The sequence below is a fragment of the Mastigoproctus giganteus genome, chromosome 10, assembly GCF_048544385.1.
Source record: "Mastigoproctus giganteus isolate SK-2022 chromosome 10, ASM4854438v1, whole genome shotgun sequence".
In the NCBI taxonomy this organism is placed as follows: Eukaryota; Metazoa; Arthropoda; class Arachnida; order Uropygi; family Thelyphonidae; genus Mastigoproctus; species Mastigoproctus giganteus.
Genome location: NC_143584.1, coordinates 32598093 through 32615683, shown reverse-complemented (window position 1 = coordinate 32615683; position 17591 = coordinate 32598093). Strand labels below are relative to the sequence as shown.

General features: G+C 40.0%; 1 protein-coding gene across 1 annotated transcript in view; it reads right to left on the bottom strand.

Moving 5' to 3' along the window:
• Nucleotides 1-14789: 14789 nt before the first annotated feature.
• The window catches only part of LOC150078944 (uncharacterized), a 3708-nt gene continuing 906 nt past the window's right edge, over nt 14790-17591 (bottom strand). Inside the window, exon 2 of the mRNA XM_090382517.1 lies at nt 14790-15958. Within this exon, the coding sequence (XP_090238643.1) occupies nt 14821-15864 (1044 nt within the window). The 5' untranslated portion in view covers nt 15865-15958 and the 3' untranslated portion in view covers nt 14790-14820. The remainder of the gene's footprint in view (nt 15959-17591) is intronic.

The following is a 17591-nucleotide window of genomic DNA, read 5'->3' as shown; positions in this document are numbered from 1 at the left end:
TAAGCAGGAAGGTGACCTGCAATCCAGGCGAGTACCAGGGAGGAGGCTTTGGGGAAGTCCGACTAATTGAGGGAATAAACCTTTTGGTGATTGCTCCTTTAGGCGTTGTGTCCCATGTTTCTTGCCAGAGGTTTTGTAGGTGGTCTAGTGGCATAGTGGCATAGTATTTAGGTTCAGGCGCCACCGGTGGTTTCCCACATCTGCACCATGTGTACTCTGTGATGAAATGCAGAACTACTGCACAGCCAGAAAAAAAAAGTGTAATGTCTGGTAATGTAGTATTGTGCTTTGTTCTGTTGTTGTGTCTGGCTGCTTGGCCGCGGGGCCCCTACTGGGACTCCACGTTGCCCGCCACAACCACTGGGAGGTGAGCCAGGCTGCCCATTATACTCTGGCTGCCTCTGCCAGGGTTGCCTAAGCTACCTGACAGAAGCCATAAAAAAAAAAAAAAAAAAAAAAAAAAAAAAGAAAAAAAAAGTTATAATAAAATAAAAAAAAAAATTAAAAAATAGAATAAAAAATAATAAAAAAATTAAGAGTGAAAATAAAAATAAAAAGTTGAGGCTGTAAATAAAAAAAAAAATAATAATAATAAAAATAAAAAAAAAATAATAAATAAAAATAAATAAAATAAAAAGATAAGAGAGCATATGGGGGGGGGGGTAAGAGAAGAAGAAGAGGTCAAAAGTGGGGAACAGTAGTTGGAGTGGACCAAAGAGGGAAGGCAGTCCACTATAAGGAAGAGGATGGAGAAGGGAGTTGAAAATTACAGGGGCAGGTGGTCCTGTGAGTATCCTGCACCCAGGGTAAATTGCATTATCCTATCCCAGTAGGGGATCGCTGGGGTGGCTCGTTATTCTGTTCTGCCCTGAGTTCCGCAAGTCTTGCTCTTCTACAATTGAAAACAGCCTGGGCGTAGCGTGTTAAGGCTAGGTATGTGGTCTCTTCTTGAAGTAAAGTTGACTCCTGATTGCGGGGGTTTCCTTGAATCTCTGTGAGAAATTGAAGTCTGGCGTTGTCGTAAGTGAGACACTCGTACATAAGGTGTTCCCAGGACTCCTCTTCACCACAGTGGCAATATGGGTTATTTTCTATTCCCATGGCTGTTAATTTTTGCTGGAATGGCCCATGGCCTGTAAGCAGGAAGGTGACTTGCAATCCAGGCGAGTACCAGGGAGGAGGCTTTGGGGAAGTCCGACTAATTGAGGGAATAAACCTTTTGGTGATTGCTCCTTTAGGCGTTGTGTCCCATGTTTCTTGCCAGAGGTTTTGTAGGTGGTCTGCAATTTTTCTTCTTTCCTTCTTAGGGTCATTTGCATGGTTCAATTGCAGGTTTAACAATTGAGTTGGGATTCCCTTCTTCAGGCGCTGGAAGAGACCCCTCTTGACAACTTCCAGATAGAGAGGTAAGTATCCTGCAATGACTTGTAATGCAGGGGTGCTGACAGTACAGCACGCCCTGGTAACCGATAATAACATAAACCTTTGAATGGAATCAAGGCTTGCGCTTGTTCCTTTCCAGGATTGCCTTTTCACACCAGATGGAGGCTCCATAGCACACAATCGGGACATATACTGCCTTATTTATAGAGAATGTCTGCTTGTAGAGATGGGAGGTCGTCATTTCAATATATAAGGCAATTGTAAAACCACATTTGGTAAAAAAAAAAAAAAAAGACGCTGGGCTTCTTAAAAGGATCCAAGGATGGACGAAATAACGAAGTCATTATTGCACTTCCTTACTGAGATCTGCAATAAGGCACCCATGAGAAGCTTCTCCAGAATGTTGGAGAAGCGGCAGCAGCAGTAGAAGTGCTTCAGCAGGAGCAAATGGTTGGGATAACTTCAGATTGAGAGAGAGGAAAACAAATCCTTATCGTAGTTGCACACAAAGCGATTGCAATAATTTCATCACGGCCTGAGGTTCACAGGACATATTTTGAATTAATACCTATACATTAAGTATAATTAAATTAATTTAACAAAGCTAAGTTTACTGGTTAAATGATAGAATAGGATCCAAAAGGCATAATTATACATGCATTCGAAATTACATTTTTAATATCAGTTGCTAAACTAACCATTGTATAAGGCACTAGAAACTCGGTTCCATATCACATTACCGCTATGCACTAGCCTTCCTGCTCCTGTTCAGTCAACTGAGCCTGCATGCGGACTACCACTCAGAGTAGATGTAGAAACTAGTGCTCCAAATGAGACTACTATACTGATGGAAAACCAGCCTGAAACGCAAGATATAATCAGCAACGCATTGAACTTTCTGATTTCTAAGTTAAGCTAACATGGGCAGAAATGGCTGCCAATCGCTACACTCTCCTTGCTGAGTCCAAATGACTCATTCCCAAAAGCCCAACCGCACTTCTCAGTTAATAAAAACACAAATAGAAGTCACCTCAGTACGGTAAGGCACTAGTGCCAGATAAAGATTTGCACCTCTACAACCTCAGCCTCCAGCCAATGAAAATTAATCATTGCCAGCTGCGTAGGAGCTTTTTCGTATCCCGTTTTGCTCCAGAAAAAACCACTGCAGAAATTGAATCGGAAGTTGACCGAAATCTACAAATCAAAACGTCAGCACAAAGGACCAAATCGTGCTTCCTTTAAAGTGGAGTGTGATATTAAAGATTGTAGTCGGGTGTTCTACCATCAATATGGCCATTAGACACCTTAATTAGGCAATAGTACCAGCCAAAAAAAAAAAAAAAAGAAAACATCTGCCACCTGTCACAAATCAACAATATGCAGGACATGCATCTGCTTAGGAGAAGCACCAGTTCTGAACTGCATGGACCCGCCAATCTCCCTTCATAAATAAAAAATAATAATAATCTTTATTACTACTAACTGTCCATAACATTGGTTACGATGTATTACTAGTACACGCTCATCTTGGCAGCATGGACAGAAGCTTTACACTTTGTCTGAGAGATTGTTAATGTTAATTACATAGATTTATGCACACTAATTTTTATCCGTCATCATGGCAGGGTTATAATGATGATGAATTTAAGTTTAATAGATAAACTTGTGTTATTTTTAATTATGCTTAGAACTAAATATAAGTAGAAAACAGTTCGGATGATTCAGTCGATCAATTTATTTTGATGACTTTAGTCTTCTGTGAAGGAGATGTAATTACCTGGTAAGAATTGATCACACAGGTGCAGCGGGTTCCATTTTAGTATTATATGAGGCCTAGGTCCCCGAGACTGGGAAGGACGTGCCACTTACATGTATCCCAAATAGTTTGGACATTTAAATCACCTAAAATCATTTTTATCAACATCATAGAGCGCCTCATAGTGATGAGGTTTGGCAACAACGGAATGATCAAATGTTGGGCCGTATCTGCAGTCCTAGTATGAGGGTGGGGGGGGGGATGGCTCTTGGCAGTCTTCCGTTTCTAGGTCCAGTATTCGAAACTCGATATTGGTTTCTTCAGGGAGGTGCTGAAGCGCAGATTTCTGCGGCATACAAGACTGCGGGATATCTTGACGTCTGTATATATCTGCTGATTATTTAGAGTAGGTGCTGCTTCCCTCTCTCCCGAAAACAGCTGAACCGTTTTAGGAGGTGATCGATGTGGACGGCGAATTTGAGGCTTCGGATTAAAATATACCCCGAGGTCTTTATGACTTGTGGCTAGGAGTTGGTTGGTTGGTTGGTTGTGTAGATGTTTATCGGCACAAGGTCAACTTAAGCCAAAATGTGCCTATTCTGGTATTTGGATAGATGCTGGAAAATTATTTGATTTTAGAAATATTCATATATGGTATGGTTTGTTTAAGATAAGCAAAGAGCTCGTCCAGATTAGCTGTTTTCCAACAGGTGGGTTAGAGATATGGGTTCTTGCATTTGCGACAGCGGAAATTATGATTTCTGATGTGTGAGAATGAATTGAACAATCTAAGAGAATATGCCGGATTGTAAGTTGTGATGAACAATGCGAGCATATAGGAGGATCATCACCCATGAGCAGGAACAGGTGGGTCAGGTGTGTGTGTGTGCTCTATGCGTAGTCTTGCCAGTATTACCTCTTCATATCTGTTTCGCCTGTAGCTGGAGTTCCATAGTTATGATTCATGTTTAATTTCAAACAATTTATTGTTCTTTTGGATTTTCCAAATGTTTAACCACTGGTCTCTACAGATATGTCGGATATGTGTTAGTAAATCTATATATGGTACTTGTTAAGATGGAGATGCGGTATTGTTTTGGATGCCTGGCTGCCTGGTCTGCTGTTTCGTTACCTACGATGCCAGCATGCCCTGGAATCCAACAGAAGCTTAGAGTATGATTGCTATTCCTTCGTATGATTTAGACCAGACCGTATTTCTTTTACTATGGGATGTGGAGTTGAGAATATATTACTTATTGCGGACAGTGCACTCTGGAGTCTGTATACAGGGTGTTTCAGTTAAACGTTTCAGAACTTCTAAGAGGGGTAGGGTACATCCTGACAACTCGAAATCACATAGCAATGTGGGGTCGGAAATGCTTTCCTGAAGCGGTGTTGTACACAGAAGCACCATAAAGAAAAGAGACCGTAAGTGAGAAATCGTTTTAATAATACATGAAAAGAAGCAAAAGGTACATGGATTAAAGTAAGTGTTCGAAGTTTCTTCCACGGGCTACAATGCACGCCTCACATCTCCGACGCATGGACATCCGAACATTCTGGAATACTCCAGGCGAATTTCGAATTTCTTGAACAAGAACGCCAAGTTAGTAGGATGGATGATTACACGAACGCAGAGTTAGCCGATATGCATTTGGCGTACGGGGCTGCAAATTGTAGTGGGCCAGCCGCACAGCGTTTGTACGCGGAACGATATCCGACGAGGCATATTCCCAGTCATAATTTCTTTGCAAGACTGCACCAGAGGTTAGCTGAGAGAGGTTCATTTGAAAGAGCTGACAGGGACAGGGTAAGAACAGCACGGACTCCAGCCGTTGAACAGAATGTGCTGCAGCATGTACAGGGGAATCCAAGAACGAGTACACGAAGTCTAGCAAACGCAGTCGGGGTTTCCCATTGCAGCGTCTGGAGGATTCTCCGAGAACAAGACAAGCATCCGTTTCACGTGCAGCGTGTCACGACACAGCAACCGGAGGATTATGCACCTCGTATTGCTTTCGCACAGTGGTACCTTGGAAAATGTGCTACAAATCCCCTTTTTCCTGCTGAAGTGTTGTTTTCCGATGAGGCATCCTTCACAAGGGAAGGAATTTTCAACACGCATAACGACCATATCTGGGCGGTCGAGAACCCGCATGCAATACGACGTCGTGCAGCACAGATTCGATTTTCGGTCAATGTATGGGCCGGTATTATGGGAGATCACCTCATCGGACCTTACCTGTTACCGTGTCGTCTAACCGGACCTATCTACTTGATCTTTCTGCAGCAAGTATTGCCACAACTTTTGAGAGATGAACAGATTTCTGCATCGACGCAACAGACAATGTGGTTCCAACACGATGGAGCCCCTGCCCATTATAGCGGAGATGTTCGTAACTACCTGGATGTCACATTTGGTCAACAGTGGATCGGACGTGGTGGTCCCGTGCGTTGGCCTGCGCGGTCACCCGACCTATCATGTCTTGATTTTTATTTCTGGGGTCATATGAAATCGCTAGTTTATGACACCCCTGTTGACAATGCTGAGGAGCTGGTTGCAAGAATCGCAGTAGCTGCCGAAGAAATTCGAAATTCGCCTGGAGTATTCCAGAATGTTCGGATGTCCATGCGTCGGAGATGTGAGGCGTGCATTGTAGCCCGTGGAAGAAACTTCGAACACTTACTTTAATCCATGTACCTTTTGCTTCTTTTCATGTATTATTAAAACGATTTCTCACTTATGGTCTCTTTTCTTTATGGTGCTTCTGTGTACAACACCGCTTCAGGAAAGCATTTCCGACCCCACATTGCTATATGATTTCGAGTTGTCAGGATGTACCCTACCCCTCTTAGAAGTTCTGAAACGTTTAACTGAAACACCCTGTATATTGGTGTTGAGATGAATATTGATATTCTCAATAGCTAGCTGGATTGCATACAGTTCTGCAGCATAGCTGCTGCATTCAGTCGGGAGAGATACAGAACACTGTGAAGGAGGAAAAAAAACTGCTGGAGCACCTACAGCGCTGTCTGATCTGATTTTGAGCCATCAGTATATATTATGCAGCTCTGCGCATTGCTATAAGCATTCTCTTCCTGCAGTTGTTTGATGTTACAGTTTTTCAGGGACTTTTCCCCCATTGTTGGAAATATGTGTCACAGTATGGTAGGTTTGTGGACCAGGGTGGACGTGTTTTTGAGCGTGTTTTCAAAATGTACGTTACAGCAGTGAATCAGGTCTTGTAATCTAACACCAGTGGATCTATTTCTGTGGGCTTATTGTTATAAAATGTTATCCATTCAGGATTGAAGAGTAGCGGTTGATTGGGATGATCTGGAAGGCTTTTAAGTCTGGCTGCGTAGGTGAGTAGTAACATTTTCCTCCTGAGGTGGAGTGGAGGTTCGTTTGCCTATATATAGAGACTTTGGACCGGGGAAGTTCGGAATGCCCCAAGAGCAGTGCGAAGAGCACTGTGTTGTATGGTATTTAGTCTTGTAAGCACACTTTTCCTGGCTGAGTCGTAGACGATTGCGGCATAGTCTAGACGCGACCTGATGAGAGAATGATACAAGTGCAGAAGAGTATCTATCTGCACCCCATACTATGGTAGAGATAGTTCTAAGTATATTGAGTTTTTTTCAAACAGATGGATCTAAGGTAACATATATGCGTGGAAAAATCTAGTTTCACATTAGTGTTAAACCTAAAAAGCGGATATTGCTGGCGAGAGGGATTGGATGATTTCTTAATTTAAGTGCAGGTAATTTGCGTTTTTTTACAGAAATGGATCGCAAACGTCTTTTGTTCTGACAGACGATAACCATTTTGTCGTGTCCATGTCTCTAGCTTATTTATGGAAAGTTATAGCTGTCTCTCAATGGTATTAATGTTTGATGAATGACATTATATGACAAGATCGTCGGCATACATATATATCTCTACAGTTCTAGGAATATTCAGTGTCATGGTATTCAGCCTAATTGCAAGGAGGGTAGCACTAAGTATGGACCCTTGGGGCACCCCTTCTTCCTGGATAAAACTTTCTGATTGCGGAATGTACATTCAGGTGACGAACTTGAAAGGTTCTGTGCTTAAAAAAATTCGGAATGAATTGTGGTAAGTGTCCTCTCAATCCCATGGAATACAGCTCTCGAAGAATGCCATACCTCCATGTGGTGTCAAAAGCCTTTTCGATGTCTAGACTGACCATCACTAGATGTTGATTTTTAACGTAAGCGTTGCGAATATTGGTTTCAGCTCTTATCATAAGATCCAAGCAGGGTTTGTTTTGGCGGAAACCGTATTGGTTGCAATTTAACAGCATTTTACTTTCAAGGATACATTTTAGTCTGCTGTGTATCGTTTTTTCCAGTGTTTTACCGAGACAGCTGGTGAGAGAAATTGGATGGTAGTTGTGCGGAACTGATTGATCCTTACCCAGTTTAAAAAAAGCAAGAATTACTGTGTGATGCCATGAAGAAGGATAAACGCATTCAAGGAAAATCCGATTATAGAATACTAGTAATAGTTTTAAAGATGTGTTATTCAGTTGTTTGAGCATTATGGAATAGTTCCGTCCGGTCCTGCTGCGCTGTTTTGCTGCTCTGTTTAGGGCTTCTTGGAGTTCAGTTAAGTTGAAGGGCTGATTATAAAAAATAGGTCGTGTGGTATTAAAATTTATTTTATATTTTTCTCCTGAGGTTTTAATTTTCAGGAATGAATTTTCATATGTGGATGCTGCTGATATTTCACTAGAAGTTTCTCCAAGGAAATTGCCTATTTCTTTAGGGGAGGACAGTTCTCGTCCATTTCTAATCAGGATTGGAGCAGTAAATGGAATGTATTTATTATTTAATTGTTGAATTTTTTTCCATATTATCCGACTGCTGGTGTTCTTCATGATTGCACTGGCAAACTTTATCCAGCAGTCTTTTTTTGCTTTTATTCTTATTTTTCTTTCCCTTGCCTTTTGTTGTTTGCATAATATGAAGTTGGCATAATATGAACATATTATGTTGTTTGCATATTATGCAAACAACATAATATGTTGTTGGCATAATATGAACATATTATGTTGTTTGCATATTATGCAAACAACATAATATGTTGTTTGCATAATATGAAGGGACCTACGAAACTGATTCCAGGCTTTATTTTTCTCTCTTTTGGCACATTGCAAGCCGCATTCCACCAGTGTTTTGCATATCTGTGTTGGTCTGCAGAGTATTGAGGAATTGTTTCAGAAGCTCCTGGGTGGCTAGGAGTGTTTGCAACCCTCCGATTGTAGGTTGAATGACAGCAGGTTGAAGAGAAAGTACTATAACGGTTGATTTGTCTGGATTGAGGTACAGGCCGAAGTTGTGCAGAAAACTGGAAAATGCTAGGAGGCTCTCATTTATGCCAGAAATTATGAGTCCACAGACGATGGGATTTTAGTAAGTAGCCTGATATTATCTGCGTATACTAAATAATGGATTCGAGGTCATAAGAAGGGGATAAGAGACGTAGTGAATAGGAGCCCCTACAGGACCTCTTCTTGGGAGGGGATCCTGTCCGGCTCCTCTGGTGGTTATCTACCTGTGAAAGTCCCTTTTTTGAATGGTTAGATGGACACTCCTATTTATCAGCAGTGCAGAAAGGAAAGCCAGCGGGCCCCCATTTATTATGAAGAAAGATTGCAGCAGAAGTAACAAAGGCGATTTGAGCTGCAAGAAGGTTAGTTACCGTGGGTATTGCAAAACGCTCCGGAATTGTGGGGATAAGATGCTTAGGATTTATAGTATCGCCTTCCCCAAAATTTTAAGGAGAGTGGATGAAGTGGCAATCAGTCTGAAATCCTTAATTTTAAATGTTTTTGCCTCTTTGGTATTGGCCTTACCGGTAATTTGTTCCTTTTGCTCAGTGAAGACTCTCTTATACAGTATTATGTCGTATATTCTCAGCAGTGAATTTATTATATAAGAACTAATGGCTCTGATGATAAAATGTGGCAATGAAATCTACAGTAGGGTAGAGAGAGTTTATGGCATCTGTTATTTGCTTCCTTGATTTGGATGGATGAGAGGTCGGGGCTAGGATGTACTTCAATGGCAGATTGCAAAGATCACTGGAAGTTAGCTCACAGGACTGGAATCTGGCAATGTAATCCATCCAGTCGGTTGGTTGATTTCAGAGACATTCATCTCCCTACAGGGGAGCAGTATGTTCGCTCGAATTAGCGGTGTTCAATGTTGAAAATAATTCTACCAAATCACCAGGCACTATTTTTTTAAATTGTACTGTCCATATTATTTCAGGCTCACAACATCTCACACGTCCTGTTTCACATGATATCCGCAGGGTCCTCCATTTTAGGCCCATTCTACTGAAACTCAGTTCTCGCAGAGCCCTCCTTAAATTTCAAATTTTCAGCGGAACTTCCGCCAAATTTATGAAAATTATTAAGTACAGGTTTGTGTTTCTACGAATCTCAAAAAATTCATTTACGAATTTTTTTACAAAGCAATATTCTTGTCTATTTGAACACACGGTGCTGTTGTGTGGTTTTCGTTTTCCAGTGATTTTCGTTTTCCAGTGAGGGTCTAAACCAAAAGATGCTTTTTCTCTATCCAAAGTAGCATGTTGCTTGCAATATGTCGAAGCGTTTCCACCGCTCCTTTGCAGGTGGTTAATGGATGTATGCCTTTTGACCTCTATCTTGCTTACAGGTCATTCTACTTCTATACTCGTCATGGAATTTCAATTAGATATTTTGGAATTACCATGACCATTGATCAGCGAAATATTATGACGGAGGAAAAAAAAACTGCTGCGGGCCCGTTATTTCAATAAATGCAGGATCGTTTGTCTGTTACATCTAAGGGTGTCATCACCTCCAAATCATTTCTCGCGTTTCTTTTTTTTTTAACGTTTCCTGCAAAAATGGTTCTCACCTAGCCTCTACACTCCTTTTAATTTCACCGACCATGGCTTTAGGCGGGCCACGCTTGCTTTCTTCTACCTTTCTGATACTTCGCTTTGTCTCCGTGGACAATTTTCAGACTAGGAACATGTCCTGATCACTGGTCCCATCTATTGGCTGCCTCCTGCAGTCTCTTTTCTCCTGGCCACGAAGCTGAGCTTCTGCAATCCAAAGATGTCTTCATCAATTACAAACCTTTTCTGATAAGTCCTTTTCTACACGAGCACAACTGATGTCTTCTGCTGCCTTTTTTCTACGTCTGCAAGTGGCTTTCTTGTACCTCCTGTGACATCCTCCATTGCATCTTAGAGTCACCAGTGTTCACACTGAATTTCCAGTATAACATATTCTAACTATCTCTAATTATTTTTAATTCTCTTTCTTCGTTTTCTACTTTCCTGTCGATATTAACATATGTTTAATTTTGACAATGGAGTTCGTATGGTATAAGTCTTTTCCATTGGGCGTTAAGTTGGCAGTGATCTGGCTCTAAGGATCTGCATTTCTTCCTTACCTTTTCTTTGTCCTTTTCTCTTTATCTTACCAAGTGCATTTTTATTGTTTTTTTTTATTATTATTATTTATTCTTTCTATGGTAGCCATTTTGAGTACTAGTGTTCAGACCCCCTACGTGTTCAGACCCCTACATTGTTAAGGGCGAATACACACACACACATCCAGTGGCGGACGAAATGACGGAACGGCTTAAATACTGCCACTCATTATCTTGGTAATCTGAATAACTACATTGGGTTCATCCCATGATGCAAACATTGTTTCCCAAAACCGATACCATATTTCAAGATGATAATGCTCCAGTACACAGAGCTGGGTGTTCCAATCTTGGCTTAAGGAACATGAATTAAAGGTAAACATCACCGATGGCCTGCATAATTAGACTTAAACGTTATTGAGCCACTATGAGCATATTTGGAGAGGAGAGTGAGAAGCAGATTTCTTTTAACTTCAATCATTCGAGGAGTTTGAAACATTCTTCCATGAAGAATGGTCCAATATTTCTATTAAGACAGTTCAAGATTTATTTGAAATGTCTTAATAGAAAAATTTTATTCCCCGTGGCATTGAAGCTGTTTAATAGTAAAGCGTGCCCGAACCATATAAGAGCATAACTATCCCTTATCACGCTGGTTCCATTATTTTATCCATCCCTATGTGTGCAGACGGCCTCCGTAGCCGAGTGGTCAGGAGGTAGTGCAGTAGCACACGCTCTTTGAGTAGACCGGGATTCAAGCCCCTGACTGCTGAATACGATCGATCGGCCAACCCGCACTGGACCACCGTGGAAGACTATGGTCCATTTTCCTCAGCATGAATTGTTGAGGAGGCTTCCATCCTGCAGTGGGTTGATAATGGCCGTACTTTGTTTACACAGTATACATAATCTTATTTTACTTTTGCTGGCCTATAGCCTTATGTTAGAGGTGGTATGTTGCTGGTACCAGGTTTTGTTTTGGTTCTCTGGGTACGGGATTGCTGGCATTCGCTGAATTTTCACCCTACCAGTGGTTGCGAAGGATGAATTGGTTTTGAGCATTTTGTACTGGATATTTCGGGAGACACCAGAGTCGCACGTAGTTGCAGCCCACTTCCAGGTGGTGCAGATGGTCACTGGGCAGGCTTTCCTGGTGACCGCCTTCTTGGTAGCAAAGTAGCCAGAAGCAACTTCACATCACAGATCATTTTGATCGCTTTACAGAGTTCTGTAACATAATGTAAAACTGCCATTATACATGTCTTCGTGTACTTGAAAGTGGGTAACGAAAATCAGGCTAAACTTTTCAGAATGATTTCGGCAAGCTTCTTGAATGGTGGGAAAAGTAGCAGTCACATTTTGATGCTATCTAATATAAGATTCTACATTTGGGAAATTGTAACTCGAGAGTAATTTATACACTAGGTGGAGTAGAACCGAAAACATAAATGAGGAAAGCGATTTGGATGTTTCGCCTCAAGGCCCCAAAATTCTTAACTATATTAAACAGAAAACAAGTTAAATAAAGGTTATCTTTAATGGGGAACTTAGATTAAAAAATAGATTTAAGATATTTTCCTTTGTTCAGGGCGATTCCCCCCCCCCAAAACTGGGAAATCCCATTACTTGGGTTATAACGGGTCTAATTTTGAACAGGCACATCAAATTATTTACCCCAACGGAAGAAACAACATAATATGGACAGAACGACCGAAAAGGACCTAAATATAGAAAAAAAAATGCAGAAACCAGGAGATAACTCTGACTTAAATATAGAGGATATCCCAGACTCGGATATCAGAGTTTTAAGGGAAAGAACCCTCAACAATAATGAGCAAATAAATAACGGAGACATTGAAGCATGTCTCTCAGGCCCCCTTGGTATGAAAAGGGCAAAAAAATGGAGAAATCAAACATAAAATAAAGGGTACAGAGAAAAAGATAGCAATGAAAATACGGAGAACAAAACAGAAGAGGAAATAAGGTTTGAAACCATTAACCAGATTCAAGACCCAATCAAACAAATTAAAGAGTTAAAACTATACCTAGAAGACTTTCTCCACAAGCAAACAAATAGAATAACGTCTGCAACAAGACTACAGATAGTCAACTGCTGGACAGTCTTGGAGCAAACAGTCAGAGTTGAACACAGAAAACAGAGTTTTAAAAACCAAAATGGAAACTGCGACAGAAGAAAAAAATAATTATAAAGAGATCAACACATTACGTTATGCCTAAGTAGCAAGGGCAAATAAAACAGTGGCTACACAGCCGAAAGAGGTTACCAAGACAAAGCAAACATCCAAAAATAAAGAAACAAACATTGTCATACTAAAAGCAATGTCAGACTCGGCCCACAAATCCAGTGAGGCTGTCAAAGAAACAGTGATGACACAACAAAAGCCCTACTTAATGGACATAAAAATTAACAGTATGAGAAAAGTGAAAGAAAATGGGGTGCTACTTTATGGAATAAAGGTGGAGGCAATACCTGAAATCACAAAACTTGAGCTTAAAACAGAAAAGCCGAAAGGAAAAAATCCTCACATCTTAATTTTTGATGTACCAGAGGCAGCATTAGAAAAAGACCTAATGATGGATATATACTATAAAAACTTCAGTAGCATAATGATAATAGATGAATTCGGTGCTGAATTCCTTCTAAAAAGAGGAAACAAAAACAAAAGAAATGGATTATTTAACATAATAGCAGAAATTACACCTAAAATATGGAAGGCACTGCAGGAACAACAGAAAATCTATGCTGGCTGGAACAGCCATAGATTCAGGGAACATTTCCCCATACAAAAGTGTTTTAAATGCCATAAGTATGGTCATACTGCCAGGGACTGCAGTCAAAAAGAACCTATCTGTGGTCACTGTGCAGTCACTGGCCACGATTACAAAAGTGAAAAAATAAGTTGCAGCAGCCAAAATGTGCTACCTGCAAGGCAACACGGCTCACTGACTATGCACACAGCATCAGGGATGACAAATGCCCCTGCTATTAAAAAATGGTAAAACCTATACAACCTAGGACCAATTATGGGCCAGATTAAAAATATAAACGTGACTAGGGCTCTAAATCTCATCCAATTGAATGCTCAAAGAGCAGGAGCTGTTGTAGATGAGATCAAGCTCAAATTAGAAGAAAATGACATAGACATATTGGTACTCCAAGAGCCATACACACATGAGTAGGGTTTAAGGATACCCAAGAAACTATAAAATCGTAGAATGTACCTCGGGTCTCCCTTCTACAGCAATAATGGAAAACACTAACCTTAGAGTCACAAAGGTGGGTCACCTCTGCTCCCACAGCAGTGTGTGCGCATATCACTAGTGCTGTGGAACAGTTCTATGTTATCTCACTTTATTCCAGACCTGGCGAAGATATAAATCCTACAATAGAATATTTACAAGAGTCACAGACCTGCTACTTACAGCAAATACCATAGTGTGTGCCGATGTCAACTGCCGGTCAGCTTTATGGCATAGCCGTACAGAAGACAGAGCAAACATACACAATGGCCAGATATTATCAGATTTTATAGCCACCTCACCCTTTCAAGTAATAAATCAACCTAATAACTTACCAACTTTTAGCAGTACCATGTGGGAGAGTGACATGGATGTCACTCTTGCCACCAATTCAATAACCTATAAAATTACAGACTGGTGTGTCCAGCCAGCCTGGACCACATCAGATCATAGAGCCATTGCACCGGAGGAATGGGGGAAACCCCTGGTGCCGTCAGACAACTAACACATTTTAGACTATCACTAATGTACAAGTCAATGGTGAGACCTCACCTCACTTGGAACTCTGTGTTCATGTTCGGAGCAGACTATTTGATTAAAGACGTTGAGCTTCTTTGAAAGGGACCAAAGACAAGTTACTTATCTACTTTGAATAGTAGCTGAATGGCGACAACAAGAGGAGAGATTATATATTTGTAGATTACACAGTTCGGAAACAAGCTGGTAAAGTTTAAGGGAAAACTGGACAGTACCTTGTAGCAGTGAAACGAAAATGATAAAGGGAGTACGGATATTACAGGCAAAGCTTTTTTTTTTTGTGATACAGCATAATCCTGACTTCCTTTCATTTTTCAGTCTGTATCATTTGTACTCTTTCTGATCTAAGCAGTTATGCCACAGTGTAAACTAAATAATTAAAAATAACACAGGGTAACGTGACTTAACTTTATTAGACTTATCGATTAAATCCTTTGGCATCTTCCATTTCTCATAACAAAACCTGGAAGACCACAAACCATGTTTCTACATCTCTTCGAAAAATCATCATACCGTTCACCTTCTCTACATCTACTATTAAGTTTACCAACTTCATCGCCATCGCTGCTACTGAAATCCATAAGAAGAGCAAAGGAATGCGTGCGGGAATGTTTCAAAGTTCCATCAATAATAATACCTGGTAGCTGTCGATAGGTAGCTTTGATTGGAGGACACATCGAAAAAGGCGTGCGGGTTACCCTATTACATCTTGCACAAAATACATTGCGGTAATTTCCCTGCATTACAGAAATTGGATCCAAATAACTTTCGCATTTCCTTTTTGTGTTTCTGAATCTCCAGTTCGGATCACAGGTGGAAATCAAGTCGGGGATACACGGACGAACATGCTGTTCTAGAGACGTTGAATAATTGAAATGTATTTCGCACCACTGTTTAATCAGTTCGCCATCATCATTTCGGATGGACAGTGCCCATTGGTTAATATCTTCGTCATACACTAAGTTGTCGGCAACATAGGCTGATTGAAGTCCTGGATTTGCAAACTCACACTTAAACTGTACCTGCCACATTGATGTATCTTGGCTATCGTTATTACAGATGGCACAGTAATAGTTCTTGTAAGTTGCTCCACTGAAAGTACTTGTCACAGGTAGACGAAGATAAGGGTCTTCTAAACTGTCGTTTTCTAGGGTACAATTATGACGAATTGCATTTGATCCAGTCCAGTTGCTCGGACAGCGACTGATCAGCTGAATACCTTTATATAAAGTCCCATTTACTTGTAAACATTTCGATAATGATTCGGTCGTCGCAGATGAAAGATAGGGAGAATCTACGCAGCAGTCATTGTAGAATGAACAGTTGCGGTCACACCTACAAATTCGTTGGTTTTGTCCTAGATTGTTGTCATTCTGTTGACAGGTGTTGCCACAGAATCCAGTGGCACGAGTTGGTACAGAATAAATAGAAAACAAAAATAGACTAAGTATCAAGCACAAATTTGACATGATGAATACTTGTAACTTCGAATGGCGATCTCTAGTCCTAATGATTTGAGTCGGATGATATGCTGCTGATTTGAGGAATCATGGGAATTTGAACCTATAAAAAATTGTAATAACAATTAATATTCAATTTAATAAATAAAATAATATATAAAAGAGTGCCAAATTAAACATAAAAATGTAACTTAAATTAATTATGACATTTATTAAAGAATCGGTAGGGCAGCACCTGAACGTCAGTTCAACTCCACCTTGGTACACTTATGAATACAGAAATTTTGTAAGAGGCCAGAAATGCGAGTAATATTATGTTGGTGCAGTGTGTGCGGGCGTATTACGTTGTTTAGTTGTTTCTGGCCATTTCATTCCCAGGATGGCGATGACCTTGAAAGATTTCCCAATGTCGAATTTAGACGTCGAATAACTCATATTTAATGCCCAAAACGAGTTTAGGATCATTCAAAACAAAAAAAAAAAAAAAAACCAAAGCAGTCCTGTGGATTAAACCACCGCCGGAAAGCGGTGGTTTAATCCACAGGACTGCTTTGAGAGACAGAGAAGTGAGGGTGATGAAGAACATCTCAATTAACTGTTATTCAGGCCTTGACTTCAATCAAAATATGAAAAAGATGTTTCGTTCAATTCATTTTAGTCAGTTATGAGACCAAATAACTAATGGAAAGTGACCTTGGAAAGTGATTTGTCTTGAACTTAAATTTAATATTAAAATTATCACAGAAATATTCTCAAAAAAAGTGAATCAAGAACTTTTTTACTGACTAGAAATTCTACTCCAAGTCTTCCAAAATTCACAGTACGAAGAATAGCTCAAATGACAGTTATTTAGAGACGAATGTTTAAAAGGAACTGGAAATTTTCAATCACTTATCGACACCGGCCGTTCCTATTCACTGGACCGAACCGTTGCTGAGTTCCTTTGTCAAGTGCGAAAATTTCAAAAACAAAAATTAACAGCAGAAATAGAAGAAAAATGCTTTCCTCGCCTTTAATTATAGTCAATAATTAAATTAAATAAAATTTAAAATTTACTCGGATTGATTAACAATAATTGCATCAATTCTTTTATTTCTAAAATATCACTGAATACTATCGTTTAGTTTGCTAGAAATTAAAAAAAAAAACTGTTTTATATAAAGTTTCTAACTCGTCATGGTAGGTTCACTCGAATTTTATATTATTCATTAAATGTTTTATCCTTTCCTACCTTTAGAACAGCTTCAGAAAATTCATAAAATTAAACATATTTAGAACTGTTTCAGGTCTGCAGCATCAAATCTAACGCTGGGCATCGCATTAGTAAATAAAATTATGCTTCGAACCGATAAGTGGTCGCACCAGCCAATAAGATTACCCAAGAAAGCGGTTGATTAATGCACATTCCTCAGCAAATCAGACAAGTATAAACTGAAACCTCAAAGTTCTCCTGCACGGAGAAGTTATCGGAACAAAAACTGTTCGATTTCTATTAATCAGCTTTTAAAGAAATGCGGTTGTCTCGATAAGTCTTTTTAAAACATCAAAATATAAAATTTCATTAAAATCATTTCATTCAGAGTCGAGTTTTCACACGTCCACGTTGATGGTAATGGCTCGTCACGCATTGCAAACCTAAAAATGTTCCACCTATAAAAATGATTTGATAAAATAGTGGTTTCATCTTCCCAGTCCACTCGCTATTTTTCCAAAGAGTTGCTTTGACATTTGCTACT